This window comes from Phoenix dactylifera, unplaced genomic scaffold, assembly GCF_009389715.1.
Source record: "Phoenix dactylifera cultivar Barhee BC4 unplaced genomic scaffold, palm_55x_up_171113_PBpolish2nd_filt_p 000768F, whole genome shotgun sequence".
In the NCBI taxonomy this organism is placed as follows: Eukaryota; Viridiplantae; Streptophyta; class Magnoliopsida; order Arecales; family Arecaceae; genus Phoenix; species Phoenix dactylifera.
The window spans coordinates 199,600-214,388 of NW_024068139.1; the positions used below are offsets into that span (position 1 = coordinate 199,600).

The 14,789-nt window shown below is 37.4% G+C and overlaps 1 protein-coding gene across 1 annotated transcript; it reads right to left on the bottom strand.

Annotated features, from left to right (window-relative positions):
- Nucleotides 1–11,631: 11,631 nt before the first annotated feature.
- Nucleotides 11,632–13,979, bottom strand: LOC120107107 (transcription factor MYB83-like). The gene is made up of 2 exons (XM_039120269.1): nucleotides 13,481–13,979; nucleotides 11,632–12,896 (listed from the first exon to the last, which is right to left on the bottom strand). The coding sequence occupies exons 1-2, from the start codon at nucleotides 13,777–13,779 to the stop codon at nucleotides 12,239–12,241; spliced, it is 957 nt and encodes a 318-aa protein (XP_038976197.1). The 5' UTR covers nucleotides 13,780–13,979; the 3' UTR covers nucleotides 11,632–12,238.
- Between the last annotated feature and the right edge of the window lie 810 nt (nucleotides 13,980–14,789).

The following is a 14,789-nucleotide window of genomic DNA, read 5'->3' on the forward strand; positions in this document are numbered from 1 at the left end:
ACAACTTTTAACATTGCAACTTAATGTCTACTATGGACCTGGTTTACAAAATTTGAGTTCATTGGACACTTTTGGGTCAGTTGTTACCTCATTTTCTAACCAGTCTAGGAGTAATCTTGGTGGAAAGGGACATGGCCCAAATATATTGGCTTCCCTGGGCTTGGAAGATCTTTGATTCAACAAACAGCACACTTTATATTCCTCATTCTAGTCTGGATTTAAGCACTGTAGATCTTCAATTGTTAAATGTGTTATCCCTAACTCACAAGCTTGTCCTTCTGCTTGACCAAAAACCCGGATAGTCTCAACTTCTGGTCAACTGCAAATCATATCTCTCTTTATTCCCTTCTTGTTTGTCGAAGCTTGGTATTAGATTAATGATGTTGAAAGCTAAGCCCGAAGTAGTCATCTTCTAAAAGGTCAAGCATATAGGCATTCTCTCCTACCGGTTTAATAATATGACATATTCCAAAATGCTTCTGTAGAAATTTGCTAAATGATCTGGGTGGGAATTACTCGAGTCAATTATAGTAAGATAAGCCATTGAATAGGCCCTTTTTACGTTTGTTTTTTCTTCTCTCTTTTTTAGCATGGATGTTCTATTGAGGTTCAAAACATTTCTCATCTTCTTAATGAAATAATGTAATAGTACCAACTATGAAATATTTTTTTTAGGAAACGAATGCCTTAAATCATATTGTATAGTTTCTCCCAAAAGCCATATTTTATATTTACATCAATGGTTCACATCCTTATTAGAAGGGTGGGTTAGTTGTCCCACTCAACTTAAGGACTTCACTATTAGTTCTACTTTTTGCGTTGATTGTAGTGGCTAAAAGTTGTTCGAGCCTGAGAGGCACCAAGAATCCTAGGGATCATTGGAGTACTTGGAGCATTTTAGGATTCTTATTCATATTATTTTGACATAAATAAGCAAGAAGTGTCATGTCTCAAATTCGAGATATAACACGGCCATGCTATCGAGGCATACCGCCTACAATAACATGAAGCCAATAATCATAATCTGTATACAAATTCACATCAATTAAATTATAACAAAAGAATCCAAATCCTTCATACCTTAAATAAATAAATACGCAGAGTGTCTAAATCTAAATATAATACCAAAATCCATAATTCTCAAAATTTAGAAAATCACTAACTACAAATTTATAGTCAATTAAAATAATAAAATTCTTCTACAAAATTACCTAGCTTGTTAGTGTGAATTTCAAGTATGGATCATTTTTTATACCAAGTGATTCTATTAATTTAAAAAAAAAAAATAGAAAGAGATATGTGCTACATAGCTTAGTAAATAAACTGTATATTATCTTATCGGATCAAGTATAAATTTTTATATGAATTGATGCATCGTATAGTAAAAACAACAATCATTTCAAAATAGAATATTTCATAGTATCATAAGATGAAGCAAGTCATAAAACCAATCATGCTTACATAAATCATCAATATTTCATAAACATAGTTCTAGGTGTATAGCATAAATAAAATTCTAAATTATTTACTATTTAACCATGCCATAGATCAAATTACTTCTCTCAGACTAATCTTTAAGGTTATTATTATACTCGTGACAAGGCTGTAATTAACAAAATACTAACTACTATTACCCTCTAGCAAGATCATATGCCAACTACTATTTTCTACTGTAGAATCATATGGAATTAGCTCCGAATCTCGATCTACTGTATCTTTATGAGCCATATATAGCTATCTGAGAGTCTTTAGCCATGTATCTTAAAATAATTTTTCTTAAGTTATATTTTCTTAAATCATACATGAGTAAATCTTTACAAAGATATAAAAGTTCCTAGTCCATAATTAAATCTTTAACATAGAACAATCATAAAATTATTCTTTTCACAACAAAAATATAAATGTTCACAATTTAGAGTCTATATAAGGAAGTCATTAGCTTTAGAATATTTATGGAACCAATCTTTCATAACAAACATAATTTTCATAACGTCTTATACTCAATCCTTAATTTTAAAAAAATATGATATCATCAATATTATAATTTTTGTACTTTCATACAAATTGCAAGCATGAAAAATATGTAAAAATTTGCAAAGCAATAAGGAGTTTCAGAATTACTTACCGCTTCCATCTTAGATCTTCAATTTTACTAGGCGAACCTACTAAATCAATTTACAACATTAAAAGCAAAATTAATTTCTATTCAATGATTTGAATAGAATTAAAATATAAGAAACAAGGATGATTGGCTGGGTGACGATATTCGGTGGCTCTGGATGGCTCAGATCTAAACGATCAATGAAGTATGAAGCATGGACTGGATCAAGGCTACGATTGTTCGATAAAGTTCATCAATGACAGTTTTTAGAGATTCTTAACAAGATTGGCAGGACTAGTCTGATAGGCTGCTCAGGCACCAGGGTGGTTTAGGGCCTCTTTATGGAGGTCAACTCGGATCCATAGAGCAAAAAGATGGGACCCTATGCTGGGGTCCATAGGTCTATTATAGAGGGAAAGAGGGAGAGGACATAGAAAGGAGAGAGAGAAGAAAAAGGGAGAAAGCAAGGAAGGGCCTTCTCTTTCATCTCTCTCCTTTTTCTTTATACTTTCTTTTTCTTCTTCGCCTAAATAGGGGAAGAGGAAGAAGAAGAAGAAGAAGAGAAAGGAAGAGAGTGGTGGTGGCTCGGCAAGGCATGGCGACGGTGGGCAACTAAGAGTAGCCAGTGGTGGTGACCGACTGAAATCAGCCCAAAAATAGGGCCGAATAGGAAAAATTCTTGGCTCGATGATTTTCAGGTCCCAGCCTGCTCGCCGATGGCTGGAGCTCCGATAAAGGCCAAAGACTGATGCAGGGGAGAGGCTGAGGCTCTCGGTGATGAACGCTTGCTACATGGCCGAAAAAAGAAAGAAAAGAGGAGAACAGAGGCAGAACAGGGGAGGGGTTCTTCAGCAAAATTTGGTGACCTTCCAAGAAGATTTTGGCCGGCAACGACTCGACAATGAAGGGAAAGAATAGAGGAAGATATATATATATATATATATATATATATATATATATATATATATATATATATATTCGATACAAACGGCTGCTCATCCTACTCTGGTGTAGGAATAGCCAACAGAATTAGAGGCAACAACCTGGCTCATGTGCAAGGAAGGGGCCCTCCGGTGTGACCAAAGTACCTCTCCGGAGTGCTGCGCAGCATAGGATGCAACCCAGTCTGCGGCCTTATTTGCCTCCCGATACACGTGCACTACCTAGAAGGTGTTACAATCTCTCAGCATCAGTCTGATGTCGCAAAGCAGGGGACTCCCCTCTCCCTCCATCCCTCCTCCCGTATCCAGTCGATCGTTGTGGCTGAATTTTTCTCCAAGATGATGCGTTCCATCCCCAAACCTCCATCTCACATAGAAGACACCCTCCCATGCTGCCCTGAGCTCCGCCCCTATAGCTGAAAGCTCATCGATCCACCGCCTGCCAGCAACAATCAAGTGTTAGTCGTGATCTCTAATTACAAAACCCACACCACCTCTACCGCCAGCTCCTGAACCACTACCATCGAAGTTCACCTTTAGATAGCCGGAAGCTGGGGGCTCCCAAGAAATAAGGAGAAACCTGGGTACTAAAGCTGCCGCTGAAGCTGCCGAGCGAGGGTCTCAGATGCCCCTAGATAGCTCTAATGATCTCGACCGCCTGGAAGCGGGCCCTCTCTACAATGCGCCACGGAGGCTCCCGTCTATCATCGAAGACTCGAGCATTTCTGTCTAACCATATATGATATGACACATAGGCCAGCCGAATCTCCCACGCCACTGTCCACGAGCACCGTACCGCCTGTTGGAAAGTGTGTCCTGAAAGATAATCATCAGCCTGTTGATGATTGAATTGTATATGAATTAATAAAATTAATAAAAGTTATTTAGGTTCGATTAATTGGGTCGAGCCTAATCAACTCGGATCGAACCCAATCCAATTAGGTCAAACCCTGATGTAGTCTAAATTGAATTTTATTCATTTTGGCTTAACCTAAGCTCAATCATTCAATCAATTGAGTTCATTAGCAATCTAATTGCTAATTAATCCTTCAATAATTCAATAATTATTTTACTACAATTTTTGTTTAGGATAATTTATCAATCGAATTAACCAATATATCCCTGGACAATTTTTAATCGCCGATCAGCCATTTGATCAACCTAGAAACTTCTATACGTGTGACCCCATAGGTTCGAACCTAAGCCGGTAGCATAAGAACGACTTCCTATACTAATCGAAGTGACCATCTAGCAATAGTAGCCGATATCCGGATAGGCCGAATAATTGCAAAGCAATATTTTGGAATCCTTGGACTATGGTTACTGTATAATTACTCCCTATGACTCCAAATGCCTAGGATGACTTTAGAGTTCTGTCAACTCTTTAATCAGTACATCCAAAATGTGTTTCAACTTTACAAATTTTGTGACTCCTCACAAGGATTACCTTGGCCAAAGTTTTGCTAAATTGAACACAAGGGCATTATCTCCTATCACCAGGAGGGGTCAATTCCATCTTGACTCACGCACCGACTTCGCAAGTACTTGACTGCACCCAGTAGCCTTCCATCACTGAATTAGAAATTCAGATAGTTTGGTACTAAAGTACAGTGAGTTGCTTGCAAGTCACCGTGGTAATCTCAGGTCTAAGGAATACTTATAACCATATCCACTCGGAACATCTCTTGACAGCAGAGCATTTCGGAACTGGTCACGTTCAGTGAAGTGTACTCCTATACTTTATTTGTGTGACATATCAGTGTCTCTACACTCCTTGGTTAAGAGGACAACCAACGTATATGGCAGACAACGACCTATTCTTGATAATGCTATTATCCTAGTGATAGCATATCATTTGGTCGTGAATAAGTTTAAGGACTCGTAGATAAATCCTCCTTTATCGTTTAATAGAATTCTAAGGATTTCATTACATTACTTAAGTTCATGAAGATGCAAAATATATAATGAAACATTGCCAAATAACTTTTATTAATTTTATTAATTCATATACAATTCAATCATCAATAGGCTGACGATTGTCTTTCAGGACACAATTTCCAACAGGCACAACATTAAAAGGCATGCATTGAGTATAAATCTCATTATCCTCTTCTTCCAACCCTTTTTTCATATCATACAAGTCTCTAGGTTTAGTCTTAATGATAACAGACCAATCTTTATCTTTTAAGTTTTATACAAAAAATACTTGTCGAGCTTGAGATGAAAAAACGAATGGGTCATCTTTCAATAGCACACTGGTATGTATCAAGCTTGAAAAATTTACAAGTGTGAAACTATTTATGTCTTGCTTCAAATCTCTAGATGAGTTTATATCCACCCAATCACATCGAAATAATATTACTTTAGAATTTTTATAATAATCCAGTTCATAAATATATGTTAGGGCACCATAATAAGTTTTTTCGTCCACCTCAACTATCACCTCACTGTTTTAAATTTTTCTAAATTTCTCACACTCTTTAGTATGAAATTTAAAACATTTATAATGAATCCATCATATTTATTGATAATATTGTTCGGACCTCGAGCAATGACTATTAATTCATTGGAACAATTTCTCTCCATCATCATGGGTACCTAAAAAAAATTATAGAAGTAATGATTAATTATTCAATAACAATGTCCACAAAAATTACAAAAAGACCTAATGTATTAAATGTCTAACCTATTTCAATAGCCATTCAGAAAATAACTCAACCAACCATCTTTGCTCAATCCTTGGGGTAGGATGAATGTTATTGTTGATGCTTTGTTGAGTTACTAAAAATTCTCTATACGACCAAAAACTCTTTAGTTAAGAATATTATATCTGATATGACAGCTAAAAATATTATAACTATATTAACCTGCGATACTCAGATATTAAGTCACTGTGAAGTAAAACATAGCGATGTGCCTATGCCAATGATTTTTGGTCAAGAACAACACTTTTGACCGTCCCCAGAACTCTTCCAGTAGATGAGAACTTGTAAACTTCTGCATTCTCTACAATATCACAATTCATTTGAGGCTGATTGAAAGTAGTTTCAACACCTTCAAGATATCTCGAGAAAAATGTTAAATACTCCTTAGCAATATATTCTTCAACAATCGAGCCTTCGGGATAGGCACGATTGCGTACATAATCCTTTAAGCACATAAGAAACCTTTAACAAAAAAAATTTAAGATCAATATCAACACCGATATGATTTATAAATATGGACATTAGAGTTTAGCAAAATCACCTCTCAATAGGATACATCCATCAGTAGTGAACTGATCTACCAAGTTTAGCTTCTGCCGCTAAGTAAATGAGTAGATGAACCATAATAGTAAAAAACCCAAAAGAAAATATCTTTTTCATATGGCATAATGTAAGTGCAACATTAGACTCCAATTGATCAAGCTCCCTAAGATCAAGAACTTTTGAATATAATGCCTTAAAAAATGATAACAACTGAGAAACATTTGTAAAAACTTGTTTCGGTGTTGACGGTCTTAAAGCCAATAGAAAGATATCTTGTATCAAAATGTAACCATCGTAATTTTTAAGATTTGAAAGTTTTCGCTCTTTAAGATTTACACATCGTGAAATATTCGATGCATGCCCATTAGGAACCTTCATATTTTTTAGAACCATTAGAAAAAGATCTTTCTCTTGAGTAGATATGTGTAACATGCATGAGGTATAAATAATTTATCGTTAGCAAGCTCTTTTGGATGAAGCTCTTGTTTTATACCCATGTCTTTTAAATCAAGACATGCTTTCAAGTTGTCTTTGGTCTTTCCATCAAGATTTAACAATATGCCAATCAAGTTATCACAAAAATTCTTCTCTATGTGTATGACATCAAAATTATGTCGAAGAAGATTATACTCCCAATAAAATAAATAAAAAAATGCTCATTTTTTTCCATAACTATTTTTGTATAGATGCTACAATTGTGTCATCGTCATTTTTCTGTTCATATACGTTGTCATCATTCTCGAAAAAGTTGTCAGCATCCTCAAAAACCCTTGATATTAACCCTTTCTTCATTGAGCTGCCAACATTCTCCCTTTCCCTCTTCTTTAAACATTTGGAGACTTTACCAGGTATATAATTGGTGTCATGCATTTGTCTAAGAACTTTAGTTCCAGTTGGTGGAATAGGGGCAGATCGCAACTCTTTGGTACCATCAAATAGGTCATTCTGAAATCGAAATGGATGGTTTGTTTCTAACTATCGATGATAACCCATATAACTGAACTTTTTTCTATGTTTTAACCAATACAAATGGATTGAATCTCCATAAGAAGGACATGCAATATGCTCCTTAGTGCTCCAACCAGATAAATTAACATATGCAGAAGAATCATTGATAGTCCAGATAAAAGCCGCACACAATTTGAATGTTTGGCCAGCGAAAGCATCAAATGCATTAATATCCTCCCATAACTGTTTCAATTTCTCTATTAAAGGTTGCAAAAAAAACATCAATATTATTATCTGGGCCTTATTACCTAGAATAACCATTAATAGAATGAGTGAAGACTGTTTCATACACATCCATAATAACAAATTATATGGAACCAAAGCAACCGGCCAAGTGTTGTATGTAGAACTCATCGTTCAGAATGGATTAACCCATCAGTAGCTAAACCCAACCTAACACTGCGAACATCAGAAACAAATTTGTGATGCCTATCATCAAATGCTTTCCATGCTAAACTATCTGTTAGGTGTCTTAACATTCCATCCTTTGTACAACCTTCGTCATGCCATTTTATCGAAGAAGCCATCTTTGATGATGCATACATCCTTTTCAATCTAGGTATAAGAGAAAATACAGTCATTCAAACAATTGTGTATATTCTCATATCCAAAATCTAATTATTTTACTAGTTTTTTGGCTTTATAAGAAGATGATAGCAAAGTAACACCTTCCAGAAATGCATCCTTTAATAATTGAAGAAGCATAGTAAAAGACTTGCCAGACCACCCATTTAAATATTTCAAATGGAATAAATGTACAAGAAAAGAAATCTTCATAAAATTCTTACAACCCGTATATAGTTCTTCATCACAAGCTTTCAGCAAGTTATGATACTGAGCTGTGTCATCATCAGAGTATATAGGTTCATCAACATGCATAAAATCAATAACTATACGCTCATCACCTATTACAGCTGCTTCTTGTCCTCCATTAAAATCTGTTAAATTTCTAATACTATATCCAAAAGCATCTCTGAATAAGGCCCTTATATCATTTTTTCCTATAGAATTTTTCTCGTATTACTGGATCCAAAACTAGAGGTGTGTTCTATATACGAGGGTTGGTTATATGTAGACGACAATATGGACTCTCCATAAAATACCCATTCAGTATAAGTCCTCGTAAAAACATTCCACACCAAATGTTCTTCAATAGTTTTTGAAGCGAAAAAAGAAGAATTTACACATTTTCGACATGGACATAAAATCTTCCTATTCATATTAGATTTCTCAAAAGCAAATTTATAAAATTTTGAACTCTATTCAAATATTCGATACTGGATCTCGACTTATTTATCCAACTTTTGTCTATTCTATTAAATACTGCTTGAACTGCAACTTATCTAATAAAGATAAACAAAACTAGGATATGAAGAAGGATGGCATAAAAGGGATTACACAGGGTATCTTAGGGCTTAACATTAGAATACATTGGTTTATCTATCTAGAAAGAAGGTTTTGTTCAATTAAAGATCGAAGCAAGAGAAGAAGATCCCAAATCTGGCCTTGTCCTTGTCCTTGCCAGCTCCAAAATGCAAACGTCGTGTGAGTGCAAGGTAAGAAGTTTAGAAGGAGGAGGAGAAATGGGAGGATAAAGTTGGCCAAGGAGAGAAGGCCAACGGAGAGGGGGAGGACGAGAAGGAGATGTGGCAGAGGAGAGCAATTTGGGGTCGGTCGGTGGAGGAAAAGGGCTGAGATCGGTGAAAGGGGCAGAGGAGAGGGTCGATCGGCGTGGGTTAGAGATTTGGGGCTAATGGAAGGGTCAGGTTTTGTTTGGGGGAAGATGGGAGTCCAACGACGCTTCTAAGTGTCGTCGGATTTTGGCTTCCACTGACGCTTATAAGCGTCGGTGATTAACCCTTTTGACGCTTATAAGCGACAGTAATGGGCGGCTTCCTGCAATGCTAAGCAAAGCGTCGATGGAACCTATTTTTTTTTGACGCTTTTTAGAAGCATCAGCATTCTTTGTCACTGGAAAAAAAAATATGCCAATGTTTCTAACTAGCGTCGGCAATTATAGTTTTTGCTGTAGTGTTACTCTAATTTTCATAACACCATTAAGCTCCTTGTTTCTTCTTTTTCTTTCTCATCTTCTACCAAACTCCTCTCTGACTTAAGCATCTGAGGGCTTGGCTGGAGGAGCTCTCTGGCCTCATTTGTTTCCTTGTAGATCTATGGAAGCAGCCCACATCATAAATCTGAGGATCGACATTAACACCTTCCAACCATATTTTTGTTATTTTAAGAAAACTCCTTGAAAGTGTCCCATAAAAGTGAACACTTTTCTAAGTATGAAGCCTTGTTTACATGCCTTAACCTTTTTCCAAGTAAGAAGGTATTATGTGGCCAATATAATTGGTTTAACGTTCCACGTTTGTACATGTGAGATGAAAGTGATGATGGAGCTCTCTAAATGGAAGGTGATCTCCATGTAAAAGTCTCTCATTCTCCGCATGGTGGTGATGATGAGGGAAGGTGGCAACACCACTTGATCTAAGCTTGGGGCTGGTAGTGGCGAACGATGTTGCAGGAGAGATACTCCTCGCAAGCACAGATGGCTTCGTGGAGGGCGCTCCAGCCCTGATCATTGTGGAGGCTCTAGTCAGTGCCGACAGCCATGAGGAGATTGGTGGTGGTAGGGGACCTCATCGTGGTCTGGGACGTTGAGGCAGTCTAGCGTGGTGGATACGGCGTCGGTCTTAGCCTCATCACGGTTGGGACCTGGCAGTGGTCAAGCGAGATGGATGATGATGCCGACGAAAATGCTCCTCATACGCGAAGATGGCCTCATGGAGAAAGCTCCAACCCTACACGTTGTGGTGGCTCTAGGCACTGCTGGCGACAATAAGGAGATCGGTAGCATCACGGAGATGGTATTGGCCTTCGCATCATCGACAAAGGAATCTTCTCGGTGGAGGTCCGGAAAGCTTCATTAAGTGGGGCATGGAGGAGGTTTACTTATGGGCATTGTAGTTGCCGCCTTACGTGGACTTGATGTTTCCCAATCTTATTTTAAAATGTATTTAAATTCGAGTAGAGAAATTAGAGTTTTTTAAAATATATTTAAGTAGTAATTTCCTAAAAGGAATAATTTTTAACAGAAAATTAATATATTAAGAAGAGTCAACTTAGTTTGAAATTTATGATATGATATATTTGATTTTTGATGGACTTTAAATAGTTTTTGATAATAATTTTTTCCTAAAATAAAATTTATTTTTCTATGGTACTTTCTATGATGTTTCCTTCCTTTTTTTCTTCATGGTGATATTTCTAATTATTTTTCTTGAAGTTTCAAATTCACACCACTCCAAATTTTTAATTATTTTTTAATAGGAATTCCTATCTTAAAATACTTTTCTAAAAGGAAGTTAATTTTTTCCTTCTCATCTTTTTTCTCGTGCGTGGAAGAAAATGATTTTTTACTAAAATATTTTTTTCCTAAAAGGAAGTTAATCCTAAAAGGATGTTAATTTTGTTTCCTTTCCATGTTTTTTCTGCATAGAGAAAATTAATTTTCCTAAAATATTATTTTCTTAAAGAAATTTTGTTTTAATGGTATATTCTATGATTTTTCCTTTCTAAGTTTTTTTCTTGCATGGTGATTTAGTTATAATAGATTTGGTTGGTTTACAGATATAACATATTCAGATAACTTTTAACATATTTAGGAAACTTTTGGTTTTTTTTTCTGGATGTTTTAGATGAATTTTGTATGATTTTTTAATTTTTTCTAAATTTTGAAGAGGGGTTGAGTTTTCTCTCTCCTTTCTATTTAATAGGCATAAAGATATCATAAGGGATTTAATTTGTTGGAGATTGTGATGAAATTAAGTGTAGGAGCTTGCTTTTTCTACCCAGCAATTCTAGTTCAGCTGTTGTTGCACAAGGTTGCATGAAAGGTAAGTTCTATTTATCTTTGCAGATGCTCTCGACTTTGTAATCTTATTTACTAAAATATTTCAAGAGCCATTGATTGAGATCTTCAAAGATTTTAATTTCATTACCTATTAATTAACAACATGGATTACCCTTTGTGTCATGCAAGAAACTACATTCAATTTGATAATGATCTTTGCCGCCAAGGGAGGTATAAAAAGCAAGCTTCATGCTCCCACCACTTTTCCATTTTAACGGATTCCTCATGATTGCTTTATTTGGTTGTTATGCTCCATGTCTTAGCAAATGGAAAAGGTATTATGACGCACTTGGAATCCAGCTTTATGGCTAACAACCCAAATGATGAGAAGTAGATGTCACCACCAAACGAAAGACTTTTAAATGTTTTAGGTGTTTATGCCTGTTTTTGACCCAACTTGAAGGAAGCAAGCTATTCAACAAAACTACCTTTCCTTTATGAGGAGCTGCATATTTTATATACATTGGTGCATATGAAAGAGAGAAGAGACAGAAAGAGAGAGAGAAAGAGAGAGAGAGAGAGAGCTCATGATCCACTATAAATTACAGAGGTATATGTGCTCTTCCGATGCTTTCCACTCCCCATGTTTCCTTTTGTACACGTCTAATTACACCTTGTAACGACTTTGATGCAACCTTTGTTGGAACGTCAACTACTAATATTCTGTTCAATCATGAAGATTTTCCTTTAAGAAAATGCCCCTTCAACCTCCCAACACCATGTTATTATCATAATAACTTCATTCTCAAGGCAAAGAGGTGCTGACAATGGAGAGAGAGCTTTAGAAAATTCAGGATCATCCATAATCAAAATTTTCCGGACCTTTATTGGTATGGACTTCATTGGGGAACCAAGAAGCTTCTAAGCGTTCGAAAATTTGAGCAACCTGGGAACCTACAACATAGAGGATGTAATTTGGACATCATTTTGAATGGTGGGAGAGAGAGAGAAGAAGGGCCAATCTTTATTTGAGGAAGGAAAAGAGAAGAACCATGAGAGCTTATATCCTTGGAATGCCCAATCATTCGGCTTGGAAATCAAGGAAAGGAAAAGAAGTCACATCTTTCATCAAGTCCTCAAAGTCCCACTCCTCCATCTTCATGTTTCCACCCTGCCAATATATCCCACTCCCAACAGCATTATCACTATTAATCTTATTCGCATCATTATTGCTGCTGTGGTGGGGGTCACTTATATTTCTTGTAGTATTATTACTAGTGCCACTCTCCTCTATATTTGTACTCTCTAAAGGAGGTACAAAGAGCTCACATCCTCCTCCTCCTCCCACGAGGTCTCCCTCCATCATCATACCATGACTCCCATAATACCCATTTCCGAAGCCAACCTGTGGGAAGGATGTGGGTTCATGGAAGTAGCTGGTTCCTAGACCATTATTCATGCCACAACTGACATCGGGCAAAGGCAATAGATCGTACTGGTTGCTTATGGACAAACCTTGCATAAATGATGATGAAGACGCTGAATCGATGCACATTGTCTTGATTTCTTGTTCGTTTAAGGTTTCAAGGCCCCCCATGCCAACCTTAGGTTCAGGAGATCCGCTGTCGTTTGGAGACGGCGACGATGAGTTCTTCAGCCTCTTTTTAATGGTGGAGTTCCAAAAATTCTTTATTTCATTGTCTGTACGGCCAGGCAAACGTGCTGCAATTTGGGACCACCTACAAAATGTATCAACTTTGAATTAGGCCCATAGAAGAGTCACTGCTGTTTAAGAGAGAGTTGACATACGCCTGCTAACCTAACTGGTCTGTCTTCAGCTCATAATTTTGGAATTTTTGATGAATAACATGAGAATAAACTCCTCCGGTCCAACTATTTGTTAAAAAAAAAATCCTCCAATATTATTGTGAAAAAGTGGAAAGTAGACTAATGTCCTATTCATTTTATTATCATCTCAGACTACATTATGAGGGAGATCGTAATGCTTAATGTAATACTCAAGTACTTCAAGTATTTGATGGCAATGACTAGGACACCAAGAAATAATGCATGGAAAATGCAATAATCTAGTTACTCTAGATGCTTCAAGTATAAAGAAATCTAAATATTTTTGGTCCCTAATGATGCACACATCCGCCAAGTCTAAACTAGCTGCATGCCTTCGTTCACAGCTTAATGCATGGATGCAACATTCAGCAAGTTATTGCCAAAATTATCATGTATGAACTAAAGCATTCAAATTATCATATAGTGTTCCATAGATAACTATAACTACACACACAGAGAGAGAGAGAGAGAGAACCGATTGCCAAGAATAGAATGCAAGTGGATGATAAGCTCCTCTTCTTTGGGCGAGAAAGCGCCACGCTTGAGATCGGGCCTTAGGTAATTTATCCAACGGAGCCGGCAGCTCTTGCCACACCTCTGCAGGCCTGCGTTCCTCGCGACGTCGCTCCAACACCCCTGCCCATTTCTAAGCATGTAGCTCATGAGCTTGTCATCCTCCTCCGGCGACCACAATCCTTTCCTTAGCTTACTGGCTCCATTGATGTTGTTATTGGTCGGATTGTTCTTTGCCGGAGGATCCAGCTTCCTCATCATTGGTGGCGTTCCGAGAAATCTGGTAGCTAGGGGTGAGGCTTCTTCAAGTGGGCTGAGAGGAATATCTAAGAATGCTTATATGAAAGGTGAAAGAAGAAAAGGAGAGGGAGATCGTAATGATGATGGTGATGGCCGTGAGCTTTGCTTAGAATGCGGAGAAGGAGATGGGGAGAAGGGAATGGAAGGTCTGTGTTTGTTGTTCGGTCGGACAGACAACGGTTTGGAGGGGGACCCCTTGGGTGTCCACGAGAGAAATGGATTGGAGAGTTCTTGTCTTTGACTCCGGTTCTTGTCCTTTTCGATGCATTTTTCTTCACTCACAAGGTAATTATAGTATATACGCGGGGGGGGGGGGGTGGGGGGGGGTGGTGTGGGGGGAGGGGGCGAGAGGGAGAGATGTGGGAGGCGACTAAGATATTGAGAGAGGAGAGAGCGGGTTGTTTAAAAATGAAGGTAAGCAATTTGCTTGGACTTCACATAATCGATCTCTTCCCTTCTCTCTTTCTCAACCATCATGTACATGCATGTGTATGACACAGCCTTTGCATGTAGTGTACGCATGTATTTCATCTCCATGGTATACCACAATTCAGAGGTCAGAGAAAAGATAATAATGAAAGCTTGTAACAAAAATTATATTCATATCCATATGAATAACAATTGTGAATTGACCTTACTATTTTGAGTTGCAGTTTTGAATCAAGCCAATGTTTTGTGGACTACAGCCACTACAATAAAATATGAAAATACCGACGCTTTTTTCTGACGCTAGAAAGGAGCGTTAGAAAAGTTTGGCAAGGCACCAAAATTTGCCGATACTTCTAAAAAACGTCGGCAAGCGATGACGCTTTAAAGTATCGGCATAGGCTACAAACTCTACCTACCCAATACTTATTTTCTCGATGCCCTAGCTAGCCCAGTCAATTCCCTCTTCTCCTCCCTTCGGTGCTCAGCGACTAAGCCAATCTCCTGTCCTCCTCTCTCCTCTTCGGTGCTGAGCGACTGGCCCC